General features: G+C 53.2%; 1 protein-coding gene across 2 annotated transcripts; it reads left to right on the top strand.

Moving 5' to 3' along the window:
• Positions 1–2,230: 2,230 nt before the first annotated feature.
• PPP1R32 (protein phosphatase 1 regulatory subunit 32) lies at positions 2,231–8,744 on the top strand. Of its 2 annotated transcripts, XM_003798747.1 has the most exons (12): positions 2,231–2,351; positions 2,738–2,855; positions 3,119–3,272; positions 4,133–4,261; positions 4,826–4,889; positions 5,324–5,436; positions 5,891–5,950; positions 6,081–6,167; positions 6,444–6,557; positions 6,641–6,735; positions 8,017–8,181; positions 8,663–8,744. In XM_003798747.1, the coding sequence occupies exons 1-12, from the start codon at positions 2,243–2,245 to the stop codon at positions 8,730–8,732; spliced, it is 1,278 nt and encodes a 425-aa protein (XP_003798795.1). In that variant the 5' UTR covers positions 2,231–2,242; the 3' UTR covers positions 8,733–8,744. The 2 variants fall into 2 exon arrangements, with proteins under 2 accessions (XP_003798795.1, XP_023374205.1); XM_023518437.1 differs by lacking the exon at positions 5,891–5,950 and having other exon boundaries at positions 2,243–2,351; positions 8,663–8,732.
• The last annotated feature ends 8,280 nt before the right edge of the window (positions 8,745–17,024 follow it).

Below are 17,024 nucleotides of genomic sequence, written 5' to 3'. Positions count from 1 at the left end.
CCTCCCCTGAAAGCAGGGGTGCCCTGGAACCAGTTCACACAGACTCATGAGGGCTGAAGGTGAAACTTCCAGGAAATTTGTGAGCTTGTCGTTAAACTCTGCCATTCTAAAATATTAAATTACTTAAACTTACAAGGTAATAAATTATGTTAAAAACAGAGGTATTAAAGCACATCACTTCCTAATTACATTAGTACATTTTTCTATTATTTGTGCTTTTTTTTTTTTTTTTGAGACAGAGCCTCAAGCTGTCCCCCTGGGTAGAGTGCCGTGGCATTATAGCTCACAGCAACCTCCATCTCCTGGGCTCAAGCGAGTCTCCTGCCTCCGCCTCCCAAGTAGCTGGGACCACAGGCGCCCGCCACAACGCCTGGCTATTTTTTGGTTGCAGCCGTCATTGTTGTTTGGCGGGTCCGGGCTGGGGATTCGAACCCGCCACCTTAGGTGTACATGGCTGGCCCCTTAGCCGGTTGAGCTATAGGCACCGAGCCTATTTGTGCTCTTATTGGGGTGACTTATGTCTGTTTTAGGAGTATGGCAGAAACTCTGTACAGCGGTAAGCTACCTTCCTAAGTCCCCGGTCAGTGACATTGCATTGCTGGTTGGAAAGCAGCCTTGATGAGAGTCTTTACACCCCGGATATTGGCAAATGCTATAGATCACCCCCCCCCTTCTTGAGATCCAACTGTTACACCATTTACAAGCCTTAAAGCCAGCTTGAGGCAATCAGCCTGTCACAGAAGGAGCGAGGACTGTGGAGCTTGCCCAATCAGTTGTGGGTCCAGTTCTGCCTCTACCACCAGAGGCCTGGGCTATTTGTCTTTAAGGCTCTCTTTCCCATCTGCAAATTAAGATAATAGGCTATAGAATGGGGACTTCCAAAAATAGAGCATTTACTATCTGCAAGGTACTGAATCCCTTGCTCGTCAAATCTGCCAGCATCCTTGTGAGGTGGGCTCAGTTACATCTTTCAGCAAGATGGCAAAACTAGGGTGGCAAGAGGATAATAAGAACGTCATCAAAGGTGACAGGTCAGATTTGAACCACTATCTTACCTGTGGTGGTTTGTTGGCCCTAGGATAAAACCCAGTTCATAGGGTAGTTTGGGGTATTATATGAAGTAATGTGTGTGAAAGGGCTTAGTGCAAGCTTGGCTTTGGCAGAATATAGTAAACATTAATTTACCAAGAGGCTTAAGAGTGGGATCTGGTCCACCCACATCTGAATCTCAACTGGGCTATTTTCTGATTGTGAGATCTCCGGCCAGTCAAGTCACTTTGCTTGGCTAAGCCTCATGTTTCCCAAGTGAAAACAGGGATAAAAATAGCTACCCAGAGAGCTGCTCTGAGGACAGAGATAAAGGATATAAAGTGTCTGGAGAGAAGTGGGTACTCAATAAATGGGAGTGTTTGGGATTATCTTTTATTTCACGTCACTCAGACGGCCACTCTTCCTGGCCTTCTGGCAGAGGCTGGGACAGAAGCAGGGGCTGTGGAGGCAGGACCTTGCCTGGGCAGTTCCTGGCCCTCCCTTCCTGACCAGGTCAGTCCCCAGTGGGCCCTGGCCCTAGAAGGGCACAGAAGTATGAGGACGCTGTTGCCAGGCACCAGTTGCTAGGCAACGCACTGTTTCTCCTGGCTTGGCCACTCTGGGAGGGCTCTGACTTCCCTGGAGAAGCTCCAGCCTCCTTCAGCCTCTCCCTGAACTCAGAGCCACTGCAGAGGGCAGGTGAGGGTGGGGCGGCTGCGGTTGGGTCCAGGAGAGCAGAGGCAACTTCCAGTGGGAGGAGGCCAGGCTAAGGGAGCTGAGAGAGAGACAAAAAACTTGGGGTCTTAAGTGGGCACCCGGGCCAGACTATTTGGGTTGACCAGGAATTTGCTGGTGGGAGGTTGTCAGGTCATTCTTTTCTGAGAGGAGAGTGGGTCATGGTTCATGGGCTTGAGGAGGTCTGAATCTTTGCTTTACCACTTATTATGAGCAAATTCTATGTCACCTGGAGCCCACTTTCCTGCTATAAAATGAAGGTGTGAAGAGCACATGAGAAGGGTTGGGAAGGCAAATGGAGACAAAGTAAACCATGAGAAAAGTTCTGGTGACCAGTCTTTCCTGGGTTGTGGAACCAGAGATAGGGATTGGCTTTGGGGTGGGGGTGTTGACACCACCTCTGTGCTCCTCTGAGCTGAGCTTGGGACTGAAAGACCCCTGTGTTTCTTTCCAGGCCTCTGGGCCCTGCCCCAGCATCATGATGGGGAAACTCCCTCTGGGGGTTGTGTCCCCTTATGTGAAGATGAGTTCGGGGGGCTGCACAGACCCCCTGAAGTTCTATGCCACCAGCTACTGCACAGCCTATGGTGAGGGGACCTCTGTGCAGGAGCCACCACCAGGACACGAAGGGAGAGGCCCTCTCTGAGGGGAGCAGCCCCTTTGGACAGTCGCACTGCAGAGTGACCCTATCACACAGAATCACTCTGTTCCTTCCTGGGTTCTGTCCCTGAAGTTCTGTCCCTGTGATTCTGACACACTGACCCTGTCTCCATTCTGTTGACTCTATTTCCTATCATCACAGTCCCGACCAGCCAGGCCAGCACAGCTCTGCTGGCTCTGAGCCTTCCCCTGTCACAGAGACACCAGGGCCCCTCAGGGGCATGCTGGCTCTGCCCCAGAAGCCCTGCTCACTCCCCACCCCCACCCCCACTCTGCTGACCTGCAGTCCTGTATCCCTATTTCCCCTTGGCAGGGCGGGAGGAGTTCAAGCCCCGCATGGGAAGTCACATGGGCACAGGATACAAATCAAATTACCGGCCTGTGGTCTCCTACCAAGCCAGCCTGGACGCCCTGGACAACCCTGCCATGGGGTATGGTGTGTGTGACCCCTTCTCACCCCTGGGCCTCAGCTCTATGGGACACCAATTCTTATCAGAACAAGTCTGGGCTCTGTAGATGGGGACCTTGAGCCTTGCCTGGCCTAGGCCTGCGGTCCTGGGTGATTCAGGAGCTGATACCCAGCTTGGCAACTTTGGGAGGGCTGAGAAGGGTGGGAAGCCCCTGGACATAAGCAATGCAGCCCCCAGAGGACAGAGGCAGGTGGCCCTATTTCCTGCTCCTGCCCCACCCTCAGGGAGCACGTTCGGGACAATTACAAGACAGTGACCAGTCAGAGTTACCGTCCCCTGGAAGTGCCCGACGGCAGGTATCCCCTCCCCAAGAACCTGCATCAGACCAGCTCTGGCTATGGGCGGGAGAAGCCCAGTGCAGGCCCCCCTACCAAGGAGGTCAGTACTGGGCCAGGGCAGGAGGGAGGGGTGTCCTAGGCTGATATGGGGTGGGCTGAGGGTTGGGCAGAGTGGGGTCCCTCCAGCAGGGTGGGCCTGCACTACCAACAGCCAGTCATGGCAGAGGTGACAGGGCACAAGGAGCCACACTGTGGAGTGGAGGTTCCCTCACCTTTCTCCCCTTTGTGCTCGTCCCCTTCCCACTATCCCCACCCTGACTGTCTCCCCACCATTGCCATCATTACCCCATCTTCTTCATTTCTATTATCACTATTACCATCATTCTTCTCATCACCGCCACCGCCAAGAGGGCTCTGCATTCACTCACTCTTCTAGTATGTTCTGAACATCTCTTTTACAATGAAGGTGACAAGAGCTGGGGGACAATGCAACAGGGGAGAGTAGGGAGTGAAGTCCAAGTGAAGGAGTGTCAGTGGCACACGGGAAGGGTCAGGAAAGAGTATGCTGCAGAGGCAATGAACCGAGACTCGAGGGGAGAACTTGTCCTCCAGGTGCAGCTCTCTGAGGGGAGAGTGGCCCAAACGGTGCCAGCAGCAAGTGCAAAGGGCCTGTGGCAGGAGTGTCTGATGGGAGGAGGCAGCAGGGGGACAGGTGGCTACAGCAGAATGCAGAGCTCAGGTCCTTGAGGGTCACTTTCAGGACATAGAGCTCCCGGCGGGGTGATGGGAAGGCTGCAGGGTGCTGGGCAGAGGAGGCTGTGACCAGCCTCATGGTAAAGGGACTACTCTGGCTGCTCTGCAGGTATTGTGCTCTGTAGGGGGCAAAGGCACAACTGGGGTCAGGATGTGACTGCCATGTCTTCACCTGCCCAGAGGGTAATTGGCACTCCCTTCCCCCAGGTCAGGAAAGTCCATTTCGACACCCAGGAGTACGGGCCCCAGGCCATCACAGGGCTGGAACCCAAGGACATGCCACTGCTCCGCCAGCAGCAGGGCAAGGGCTCACTGGAGTGGGAGAACTGGCGATACGTGAGTGGTGCCCAGCTAGGGGCTGCAGGGCAGGGGAAGGGGCGGGGTTGCCCTTCCTCTTGAACACAGGTGCAATGAGACTAACCCCTGAAGCCGACTCTGTGGGCCTGGTGCCAAGACAGACCTGGGAGAGCAACAGATATGATACTGAATGTTTCCCAAACAACATCATAGTAGCACAGGCCCCTGTGATTCAGCACCCTCATACCCTTCTTTCCTCTGCCCCATTCAGAGGCTCAGTGTCCAGGGTTACATGAAGTGGGCATCAGCTCCTTCTGGTCGGGAGACCTATGCGCCTTTTGCTTGTTACTAGCAGTCCACCATGGCATGTGACTTAGCATTCATTGTCACGGGGAGCCGTGCTCTCACAGTGGTGTTTCTGGCCCTGTGACAGCCTATCAGAGAGAGATTTATGTCCAAGGTGCTGTGCAGGCCCTCCCTTCTCAGGAGATGCCACATAGCCCTGCTTGGTGCACAGGTAACCCAGAGCTGCCATATCACTGCCATATGCCTTCCGGGCCAGGGCTGCCTTGGGTTCCCACTGCTCCATCCTCTGTGTTCCAGGGCCCGCGCTTCATGACTTCTGAGTACAATTCCAAGTACCTCAATGAGCCTATACACCAGCCAGGTAGGCCCCGATCTGAACTCATGCCTCTCTTCTGATCCTTCTCCCCATTTCCCACCCCAAGGAGAGAGCCCCAGGGGGCCTGGAGTTGGCTTAGGACCAGAAAGGCACCAGCGGAAGAAACAAAGCCCTACAGTTGTCTTGAGGGAACTGTTCCTGCCTGGCTGACCTCAGTGCCTTAGGCCTGCTGACACCCCACAGGCTAATGTGGCTTGTGCCTAAGGGCTGCTTGGCTGGTCATGGTGGCTCCTGGCCTGCCAGCTCTCACTCTTCTGCCTTTCTATCTTTTATTCTCTGGCCTGGACTGTGGAGTCCTTGCCCTGGTGTCATGATCCTCCTGGCTCAGGCCTCCAGATCTGAGTCAGTTCCCTCCCCACCTGCTGGGAGAATGAGCTTCTGGAAGCCGGTGGCTGGGCCTGGAGAGCTGTCTTTTGCAGATCTCTTGCAGAAGAAATCAATCGGTGCCAAGGAGGACACCGGCTTCACTGAAGAGACCAACAAGAGCCCCATTGTTTTCCAGCCGCCCTCTCAGGCCCTCCCTGGTGACCCTGTGAGTCCGCGGGACCCTAGCTAGAACTTTAGGGTGCTTGAGGCCCTCTAATCTTGGGGTTTCTAACTTTGTAAAGAAAGTGAGCTGCAGAGCCCTTTGTTCAAACACATGGTAAAGAGCTTGGGTGAAAACTGCTGCTTTGGACCAACTCTTCCATTTTATAGATGAGAAGACTGAGGTCCAAAGAGATGGAAGGGCATAGCCAGGGCCACTCAGAGTTTAGGAAAGAACCCAGGCCTGCTGTTTTCTTCTCAGGGACATGTCTTCCCCTTTCTTCTCCCCAAACCTTCCCCTTGCCTCAGTTTCCCCAAATCTGCCCATCTGTGCTGTGTTTTTATCTGTACTCAGTGCAATAGGGCCCTGAAGCAAAAAGGGTGGGGCCAACCAGCTCCACTGAGGATGGGGCTCCTGCTGCCTCTGCTGGGCTGACGCTCCTCTGTGGGCCTTTCCCCAGACCCTCCTACCAGGCCGGAGTGTCACCAAGTCGGACTTCCTCCCCATGACTCACCCACGTGTAAGCTGAACTAGGGGAAGTTGGGCACCCCTGGGGATAGGGTGATGGCAGTGAGGACATGGTTCAGGGGTGGCAGTGGGAGGTGGGTAGCGGCCTCACTTGGTGGCCATGGTTGCTTTGTTCATCCCAGGGAGATGAGTTCCTGCCTGTGCTGGCCAGAGGCTCTGAGAGGGAGACAGGCTTCAGCCGGGTGAATGAAAGGACTTTGAACACCAGAGTGAGTGACCTTGGCTCTTCCCTCAGAGAAGGGAGATGGGGAGGTTTCTTGGATAGGTGGCATTTGGGCCAGGCCTTGAAGAATGGGAAGAATTAGGATATTTGGAGATGTGGAGGCAGGACCCCAGGTGGAGGCAGGGTCCCTGGGTGGAGGGGTGAGGGCTGGGGGCCCGAAATGGAGAATGTGCCTGGCACAGAGACTTGGACTTGGCTGGAAAAGGACAGGCAGGTCCCTGGGCCACCACAACTTTCCTTCTTGCCGCTCTGTCCCCTATAGGTGACCACTCCCAACCCAGAACTCAACAGCATAAATCACTGGCAGTTCCAACCACCCCAGCGAATGCAACAGACAAACATTGGCTTGCTTGGCCGGGAGACTATGGGGAAGAAGGTGAGGCTGCGATACCCAGCCCCTTTCTCCAGATCCCCACCCCTCCTAACCTGACGATTCCCTGGTCTACCCCTCTCATGCAGGAACCCACAGGGTTCAGCATTAACAACTCCAGCTATGTCCGGAGCCCTCATGACCCTGACAGGGATAATCGGTACCTGACCACCTACAACCAAGGGTGAGGCCCCCTTCTTACCCAAAGCTGAAACCCATTTGGCAGACAGATGGACTAAGACTGGAATAAGTAATGAGCGAGTCCGTAGAAGTGTGGAGGGGGTCTGCACTGAGTGAGTGAGGGTCCCCCAGAAGCAGACCTCAAGCTCAAAATGCAGGCACTTTATTGGGTGTGTGAGGAGTGGGGGAGTTGAATGGGAAAGGGAAGGCAGCAAGGGTGGGTATTTTGCTAAGCCAGCTATCGCAAGGGGAGGCTAGAAAACAGTGCGAAACATAAAACTCAGAATTAGTCCAGGCAAAGGGTAAGAGAGCTTGGGTATTTATACCCCACATCTGCCCATCATTGGTTAAAAGCCATCGCTAGGTCCATCCTTGCTCAGGTAAAGTAGGTGCCAGCAATCCAAGGGAACCACCACAGAGATGCAGTGTAGGATGTTGGTGGCCAGGCTAGTGGCATGGGAAAGACAAGTGGGTGCTGCCAAGGGCTCTGGAGCAACAGCGGCATCTGCTAAGACGCTGCATCCAGGCTATAGAAGGTGGGCTCGGTGCTCCCTTGGCAGATAAGCTCTGTGCTGTGTGGGTCCAGATGAAGAGCAAGTATTTGGGCATCAGGAAGGGCTTCCAGGAGGAAGTGGCACCTAGAGCTGCAGAGAAGGCCCCCAGGGCCAGGACTGGGTAGGGAGGGTGTTACAGGAGTGGTACAAACTCTCCTGAGCTGGGAAGCACAAGTTTCCCTCACAGCATCTGTCACCTGTGTCCACCTGTTCCCCTTCCAACTCCTGGTCCTCAAAGTGTGTTCCCCCCACCTCTCTGTTTACACAGGCTCCCCATTCCCGTTCTCCAGGTGGCAGGCTTGCAGGTTCTTGCTGGTGTGCACAGAGCCCCTGGGGTGGGAATCGCTGATTTCCATGTGATCTGTCTATACCCTGCCTTCTTAAGCTCAAGGGCAGGGCCCACATCTTACTACTCATCTTTGCACCCTCTGAAATTTGCCCTAATATATTGGTGTAATGGAAGAAAGTTGAATGCCTAGAGAGAAATGGATGTGGCAGGGTCCTCGCTTACGATGCAGTGCTCAGTGTCAGGGTCAGCCCAAGGACAGGGGAGGGCAGGCTTCTAATGGAAGAATTCCCCAAGTGGACAACGGCTTAGGGAGTGCCAGGGAGAGGGGGCAGTGTGGGCAAAGCCAGGAGGCTAGAGGGATCTGAGGAACAAGGTTAGGCCTGGACAGGCTACAAGGTGGGCAGAGGCTGGCTTCTAGCCAATAACACTTCCTCCACTCCAGGTACTTTGAGAATATCCCCAAGGGTCTAGACCGGGAAGGCTGGACTCGAGGTGGCATCCAGCCCCAGATACCGGGAGGCTACGCCATCAACCAACCAGTCACCCGCATGGAGGCTAGCCCCAACCCCACTGAGAGCCTGCGGCGCCTGCATCCCCATGTGGGAAGGTAGCACCCCCACCCAGCTGTGCCCTCCTGCTTCCTCCTCCCTCTCCACTCCCAGCCTCACCGGGTTCTGCCACAGAGCCTTTCCCTGCCCCTCCTCCCCTCCTCTCTTCATGTCTGTTGATAGGAAAGCCCCTTTCTCCTGGCTGGCTTTGTCCCTATTTCCCCAGCCAGCACTGGCTTGTCCCCTCCTCTCTCTCCAGGGACCCCTCCTTTACCTGCCTCTAGGTGGGTAGCATGGGTGTGGGGGGACAGATCCAAAGATGAATGGACTGTGGTTCTGCCCCACTCTGACTCCTTTCTGCTCAATTCAATTTCTCAAAAATTTCATTATACCAACAATGGCACAGAGTTGGCAGGCAAAGAATGTTTGTGGCTTGGCTGCCCTGGCTGAGCCCTGGCCACACTCTCCGGGACAGGCAGGCAGAAGAGAAGCTCTAGGCTCTGCCTACACTCCTCACACTTGCCTCCTCCCTCCCTGCAGAACCCTGACCTCCGTTGACCCCTTCTACCGAGACACACCTCATAGCAGTCGCTTTGTGGCCCCCAGCTGAGCTGAAGCCTGGTAAGGGGCTGTGGACCCCCACCTACAGCAGCTCCCCCTTGAGGAGAGGTGGCTGTTGTGGGCCAGCCCTGTCTCCCAACCCCTGGGTCAAATGAGTCCTACCCAGGGATCCCAGCCTGGATGGGGTAGGGATATCAGGGCCTCTGAAGGGGAGGGGAGTGTACAGCACCACTGAGCCCCCCACTCAGGCTTTTGTCCTATCCCCACAGGTTTGGGGATAGAAGCCAGCTACTGTCCCTACTCTACCCCCACTCCCAGCCTCTTTCCTAATGGAATAAAGATCACTGAAACACAGAAGTGGCCACTGTCAGGGCTGGGGGAAAAGGAGGTTGAGCTGGGGTGGTGGGAGCAAGGTGGCAGAGCTGGGGGGCCAGGTTTGGAATTGGGAGCTTGATTGGAACCTCTGAGTCACTATGACACTATGTACAAGGAGCTTTATTCTTGGCACTCACATTCCATCCTGTAAAGAGCGTCTCTGTAGCCTGTGCTGTCTGGGAAAGTGCTTGGTCAAGCGCGGCAGGCAAGACACCAGAGGAGGGGCAAGTGGGCCAAAGGGGCAAAGTTCTGGGAGTCCTCACTAGGCCTCAGTTACCTGGTCTATAAAATGGGGAGAGGGTTAGGACAGAACTTCCAGGCCCTTCTGCATCCCACATTGGATGCCATAAAGGAGAAGGATGATAGTGGGCATGGGAAGTGGTAGAGATCTGTCCCCAGACAGATGGAGAGTCTTCGACAGATGGGCACTGGGCCAGAGAGGGGAGCGGCTGATTATAAAGGCTGGTGCCTTCCTCCAGCGCAGGTGATCAGAGCCCCTTTATGAGAATGAGAACAAGACGTGCCCCAGGCAGATGCTCCACGTAGGTGCAGACCTGATGTGCAAGGTCCTGTGGGAAGAGAAAGGTATCCCTTCCTCTGGGTGCTGCAGCTGGTGCCAAGTCCCAGCCTGCCAGGCAGTGTCAGGGCTGGCTCTCGGTGCCTTTTGTCAGCCAGGTGTGTTTGTGCAGTGCACGATGCTGCAACTGTATATTGTGGCCCTACTGGCACCAGCCTTTTATTTTGTAAATGAAAAACCTGTGCCCAAAGAGGGTACATGAACTACCCAAGGTGGCATGGGGAAGAAAAACAGCAACTCTGTACAAGGGATGTCTCCCAGGCCTTGCAGCCCCTCCCAGTTGAGGGCACACTCTGTGGTTCAGCAGCTGTCCCTCTACCCTGTCTCTGCCCTGCTCCTTATTGGGTGTCTGTGAAGAGTTCTGCTGGCCTCAGGGCCTGGCTGTTCCTGGCAGTGTTGAGGGGCGGTCTGGGTGCTGTCCACAGCCTGGATGGGTCTCCATGTGGGGTGTGGGAGGCTCCAGCTGGTCCCAGCCTAGAAGGAGGGGAGTAGAGGACACAGAGTCTCTCGGCTAGAAACCCAGCCAGACTAGGACCCGTGACAGCCCAGACTGTGGGCGGGGACCTGCTGGTCCATGGCACCCAACATTAGAGGTGAGTCACCATACGAGAGCCTGGGCCCCAATCATGGTCTGTCTTTAGTAAGGATGGGGAGGAATGGTCTGGTCCTCCCCACCCAAAGACACACACATGCAAGAACCCACTGTCAACACAAAAGCACACACAAACACAAGTAAAACTGCACACGATTCCTTGAAGACACATATGTACAAACACATATAGGCACTGAGATGCTGACAAGTGCACACAGACTCACTAACACAATCATACATGTGGAAACAGATCAAGTGCACCACACACAGATCTTCACATGAACTCCCAAGACACTTACACATGCAGACACATACACACAGACGCAGCCTGGAGAGATACCAATGTGCATAGACGTGGACATACAAACACAAAAACAAATGCCCAGAGACTTACAGAACAGACACGCCCACCCATTCCCGTTCCACTTCTCCATTCTTCCCTCCCTGGCAGTGTCCTCTTACAGCTCACTGTTTCTGGGTCACCCATCCTCTACCTGGCTCAGCAGGGGATATGGTGTCAGGGCCACCAAAGGCTGACTACACCCCATCTCCCATCGTCCTGCCCCCTTTTTCTAGGACATGGAACTGGGGCCACCCTTTGAAGATTGCTGAACTGAGGCAATGGACCCTGCCCTAGGGGAGGGGGCCAAGCAGTATCTTGGGCTCCCTTCAGCTCCAGCCTTCTCCTCCACTACACCCCAGCACAGGGGCTGCAGCCTCGTCAGGGAGCTCAGTCAGACCTCCCTATTTGGGTCCTGGGCCTCAGCCCAAGGGGCTGTGTGGGGATGGGGCAGCCCAGGATATGGTGGCAGGAATGGGGGGTCCAGAGGGGCACAGGTCAAGCCTAGGTGGTTCTGGAGCCCCTGCTCGGTATAGGGCACAGATTTTCACATCTCAGGAGAGGAAACAGATGAGGAGTCAGTAAGGACCATGGACAGGGGCCTGCTGGCAAGGTGTGGACAAGAGCCCAGAGAGGTAGCAACCTTGGGAGGCATGAGTCAACTGCTAGTCCTCTGTCACTCTCATTCTGGACCACTGCCTGCTGAGGCACTCCAAGCAGGCCTCATGGGGAGGAGGGAATGTGGGCCAGGATGCAGTGGAGGGGGCACAAGGCTCGGCAGGGGAGGGGAAGACCCATGAAGCTGAAAGTGGGCACCCCCATGAAGAAGGGGTGTTGGTTAAATCTTTGAAGCCCCTCCTAGATCCCACACCATGAAGTCCATCTGTGTCATACTCCTTAATTATGAGACTGACAAGGGCACAGACCATTTCACACTGAAACTCCCAAGCCCAGGACAGTGCCTGGGAAGTACATTTGGAGGTACTCAGTAAATATTAGATGAAGGGGTGAATGAATGAATGAACGAATACTGTCTGCTGGGGGTACACCAGATGTGGGCTTCTGGGCATCACCCACCTTGATGCCAGGATGTCAAGTGCCCAGACTCCTTGAGTCTGTGCAGCCTGGCAGCTGAGCCCCACTGCACCACCCCTGTGTGCCCAGCTATGGCAACTGTGCACATAGCTGTGACCCCTCAGAACCACTGCTTTACCCTCCAGGCTGTGCCTTTCCCTCTGGCTGTGCCCCCTCAGTCCCCCCTGCATGCTGCCCAGCCTCCAATCAACCCCACCTAGTCTAGGTAGTGGCCTAAGGGCCTCCATGTTGCAACTTTGACCCTGGCAGTTCCCAAGACTGAGGAGAGTCCGTACTGCATCCCAAGGGCAGGAGCCCTTGTGTCTCCTTAGAACATTGAGACACTGAGTCCTGTTGAAGGGACTGTCTTGCTGGGTGGCATCACTCTCCTGCCCTGTGCCCTTAGCAGGCCACCATGAGAGTTTCAGTAATGAGCACTTGGAAGAAACATAGGGCAGGAAGCCCCTTTTGGATGGCCTTGTGAGAGGAGCAGGCTAGGGGGTGCTGACAACATGGCTTCATTTTGGGGTTCCCTGTCCTCTTGCCTCTGGCCAGCATCTTCTCCATCAGAGTGTGGCTGTCACAGGCCTGAGCTCTGGAGTAGATTGTTCGATTCAAATCCCAGCTCTCCACAATACAAGGCTATTCCCTGCCACCAGCTGTATGACCTCCAGCTGGTCACCTAACCATTCTGAGCTTCAGCTAATAGCAGCAGATACCTGGTGAATGAAGTAAGATGACATCCAAAGGGTGTTTAATGTGCATATGAACGGTAGCTGCTCTGATGTGGAGCGGAGGAAACAGAGGCCAAGAGTGAGAGGGGACTTGATCAAGGTCACACTGTAGACTGTCACAGGTCTAGCCTCTGTTTCCTGCTTGACCCTGAACAGGACCCTGAAGACCTTTCCCTGGGAACAGTCGTCTTCTCCATCATGGGTGGGTGATCAACCCTCATGACTTTACCTGGATGCCTCGGCTCCCCTTCGAGAGGGCTGCCTTCCCAAGGCCACCTTCTGCCAGCTTCCTGGCAGCTGCCTGCTTCTCCCCTCACCTGGTAACCAGCCTTTGGGTGTTCAATGGAATCACTCCTTCCTGTGGGTGACTATTGTAGTTGCTACCAAATGTTTCCTGCCCCCACCCCCCATATATTTTAGAACACTTCCTGAGATGTACAGGGCTGATGACTAACCTTTATTAAGCCCCCACAGCCTGCCGGGTGCTGAGAATATTCGTGGGCCTTTACCTTTTCAGTGAGAACACAGAGGGGCCTCCCTCTGGAGGAAGTTTGGGGACACAGGTGGGTGCATGTGCTGACGGCATTGGTGTGGGGGTGTGGAGCCCAGAGGGCTGGCGGGACAGCAGGTGGGGATGGATGCTGGGTGCTGCACAGTCAGGCCCCATTTGTGACGCATGTGGACATGTGTGTGGTGCTTACTTGTCAGGGCCTCGTGGCAGCTGATGTTGACAGGTACCATCTGGCTTGGGTCATGTGGTGACAGGCAGAACCACCAGCTCATGGGCTTGACAGCTTTCCAGCTGGGATAAAAGGGCTCCCAGCAGAGGTGGGGGCCGATGTTTAAAGGCCTGGGGGATGGTGGGAAGCCCTATGTGGGGAGACTGAGGATGGTGGGAATGGTATGCCCAGGCAGATGCATGACAGGAAACTCTGAATTGGCTCCCCAGTTTCCCCTCTGGCCATCTGGAGGGCCACCCATTCCCTTGGAACTCTTTCCCAAACACCAAAATATACAAGGATAGAGGAGGGATCAGACCAAGGCAACTACCACCAAGGGCCTCTGTTGAAGGGTCAGAGGGTCAGAGGGTCCTGATGGGGCCTGCCTGTCATCCTGTTCTCTTGCTTCCTGAGATGATGTTATAGGCTCTGCCAAGTTCCTTGAATCACGTCACCCCTTTGTAATAACCAGGATCTTTGTGATAATTCTCACTCTCACTAGCCGGGGGCTCTTGAGTGGGCAAGAGCAGGGCCCGGATGCTTGGTAGGAGAGCTGGGCATCACATTTGCAGCCGGTGATAAGTGTGGAACTTTGTTTTCTTTTGCTAAAGAACGAGGGTGTGAGTGCAAGTATGTGTGTGAGAGTGAGTGTGTGAGTGTGAGAGTATGAGTGTGTGAATGTGAGGTGTGAGAGTGTGAGGAAGTGAGCGTGTGAGAGTGTGATGTGAAAATGTGTGAGAGTGTGACTGTGGATATGAAAGTATATGTGAGTGTGAGGATGTGAGCACGTGAGCGTGTACATGTGAATGTGAGAGTGTGGGTATGACAGTGTAAGAGCAGGAGTGTGAGCATGTTAGGCTGTGTATGAGTGTGAGACTGGGTGTGTGTATGTGTGTGGAGTGTGTACATGTGTGTGAGCATTAAGTGTGAGAATGTGTATGTGTGTGAGAGTCATGAGAATGAGAAAGTAGGAGAGGAGTGTGACAGCTTTGAGTGTATGTGTGAGAGTGTGAATGTGACAACATTTGAATATCTTTTAGAGAGTGTGTATGTGTGTGAAAATGAGAGCTAGAGTATTAGTGTGACGGCATTTGAATGTGTGTATCTGTGAAAATGAGAGTCTGAGTGTGATAGCATTTGAGTGTGAGAGTGTGTGAATGTGTGTATGAGAGTCTGCGTGTGAGCATATGAGAGGTATAAGTGTGAGAAAGTGTGTGTGACTGTGAGAGTGCATGTGTGTGTGTGTGTGTCTTCCTCCCAGGTGAAGAGCCAGGGGAGGAAGGCATCTGTTATCCAGCCATCCTTAGGTTGGGCGAGCTGTGAGGGAAGTGTGTTCAGGAAACACATTTTATGAGACCCTGACTTAAGCAGCCTTGCTATGGGGCCCATGACAAGGAGTGGTCCCCATGGCAGGACAGCTTGAGGGCAAGGCCACAGTCTCCTGGTGGTGTGTGGCACTCTATGCAGGAGGCTGGCATTGAAGGACATGAGCACCGAGGAGGCATCCCCCCAGTGCAGGGGCTCTGGGTACCACAGTGGAAGGGAATAGGTAGATGACCATGTGATTCCCCAAGAGCTCACAGCCTGATGCATTTGAGCCAGTCAGCTATCAGAATTCTTTGCAAGCAAGAACAAAGGAATTTATTAAAAGTCTCAGACACTCAGAGAATCTTCAGGTGGACTGAGAACAAAGCTTGCAGTCTACCCAGCTAGGAACCACAGCGGAAGTCCTTCCACAGCCATGGTCCCATAAAGACCCCAGAGCTTTCTGCTGTGGTCTCCAATCACAGCCCCTCCTTGCACGACCCTTCCCTGCATGGTCCTATCTGCTTGGCAGCTCTCATTTCCCGTTTAAAATGTGGGGAGGCGTTTCTGGGGGTGATTCCCAGGTCACAGGCCTGCACCCTACCTGCAAGGGATGCTGGGAAAGCTACTCCCCAGCTTTTTCGGCTTCTGTGAAGGAGGGGTGGGGAAAGCGACTTGTCAGCAATTTCAGCTTCCACGTAAGGCAGGTGGGAGTCTCCTATACAGAAAGGGGCTTCAGATGCTGGGAGGCCCAGAGGATTCAAACATTCTTCACATTCACGTTCTTAGCATCACTGACAAGGCAAAGCATTTGTTCCTAGCGGAATGCCTGGCTGCCCCAGATGCTTCCTGTGGTTCGGGTATTGTGCACTCCGGGTGGAGATGCTATATTGGCCTGCAAGGACACTCTGAGACATGGCAAAAGATGCTCTTCTTCCAGACACTTGACTCCAGTCTAGGTTCCTGGTGCCAGCCAGGCCCTTGAACATGATTCCACTGTGCATGGCATGACCTGGTGACCTGTGCAGCCAGGCATGGAATTCACAGGGTACACACAGGAACTTAAAAATGTGTCTTGCTCTTTCAATAACCAGACTTAGCAAAGACATGAGTTCTACCACTGTCAGCCACACCCATGTCTGCCTTGGAGTTATGAAAACTTCTGGAAGCTCCTCCTGGTGATAGGGGTGTGTAGAGACTCGGGGAGGACCATTTCTACTCTATTGAGGCCTCTCCATACAGGTAGAGGACTTGTGGGTAGCCTGTGGCATCCTCAGGCCACATCTGAGAAGTGCAATGTAAGTATAGTTTGGTCCCTGTTGCCCTCGTGTTCCCCAAATGTACCTGGACTTCTCTTACATGCCACCCCAGAGAAGGTACAGCTGAGGACTCCCTTTTAGTCTGGATCTGTATTTAGGGGTGCTGCTCTGCCCTTTCCCTCTCACCTGCCAGTGGGACCTTTATCTCCTTTTGTGTGGAATCTTTGCTTCTGAGATGATGTGTCAGATGCTTCCTCTATCCAGAGCTTATGGCATCAGCTCCCTGCTCTCCAAGTTCAAAGCTAAGCTACAAAAAATTTTTCTCTTTCAAAACCCAGCTCTTGTAAGGCTGTAGTCGCAGATCTGGATTTCAAAGCCTCTTTTGCAACTCAAAGCCAAGGATTTGACTCTTTGTTCTGGGTTTCCCTTGGAGAGCAAGAACGTAGGAAGCCAATTTAGCATCTGAATGACAGGGAATAGATATAAGGAAATTGTCTACAGTGGAACAAGTTAATACCTCAAAATGATAATACCTAGCTCCCAGATTATCTCACGGTAAGTCCTTTGAGGTCAGGGTGATCTTGCTCCTTGCAGAGCCAGGACTAGAGTGAGGGGAGCCCAGCACTTGTTCCTGTGAACAATATTTAAAGAAGTGCCAACAAAACTCCATAATCAAGACAATGATTTGATGCAGTCATTTAAAAAATCAAAATTAATGTCAACAAATCCATGATGAACATATCAAAATTTTAGATGAAGAGAATTAGTGTTACTGATTTTTCCATTTGCTGCTGACTTTAATAAGGGCTCGGCACAGCACGGGTACTAATCTGGTCTTTCTTTGAAATTTTAATGTATTGTTCATTATGAATTTTTTGGCACTAACTTTGAATTTCTAAAAATACTGCATTAAATTATTACTTATCTTGATTGTGGAGTTTTTTGTCCCCTCCTTTTAAATTTTGTTCCCAGGGAAAGTGCCTCCCTCCCATCACCCAATTCCTGATCCAGGCTTATTCTGCAGATATAAGAATTGAGGTCCAGAGAGAGATAGTAGTTTAAGTGGACAGTTGGCCCCAGGGGGATAAGGGGAAGAGAGGCTCTCTACCCTCATGGAGCTCACATCCTAGTGCAAGGGAAATAATTCATGATTAATTATCTGATTATGATTGGAATAAATACTTTGAAGGAGAAACATGGGAGATCAAGAATCTATAACACGGGTGCTTGATGTGCTCTGGAGAATCCTGGAAGAGAGGTTTTAGCTGAGACTGTTAACCCCCAGACTCAATTCAAGCCCCAGTATGAGAGTCCAAACATCACTGCAAAGGCATGAGGAGTTTTTTTTTCTTTTTTTTTTTTTTTT

Source organism: Otolemur garnettii, unplaced genomic scaffold (assembly GCF_000181295.1).
Source record: "Otolemur garnettii isolate 467f Iridium unplaced genomic scaffold, OtoGar3 scaffold00140, whole genome shotgun sequence".
Taxonomy (NCBI): Eukaryota; Metazoa; Chordata; class Mammalia; order Primates; family Galagidae; genus Otolemur; species Otolemur garnettii.
This window is presented reverse-complemented; position numbering and strand designations above follow the sequence as displayed.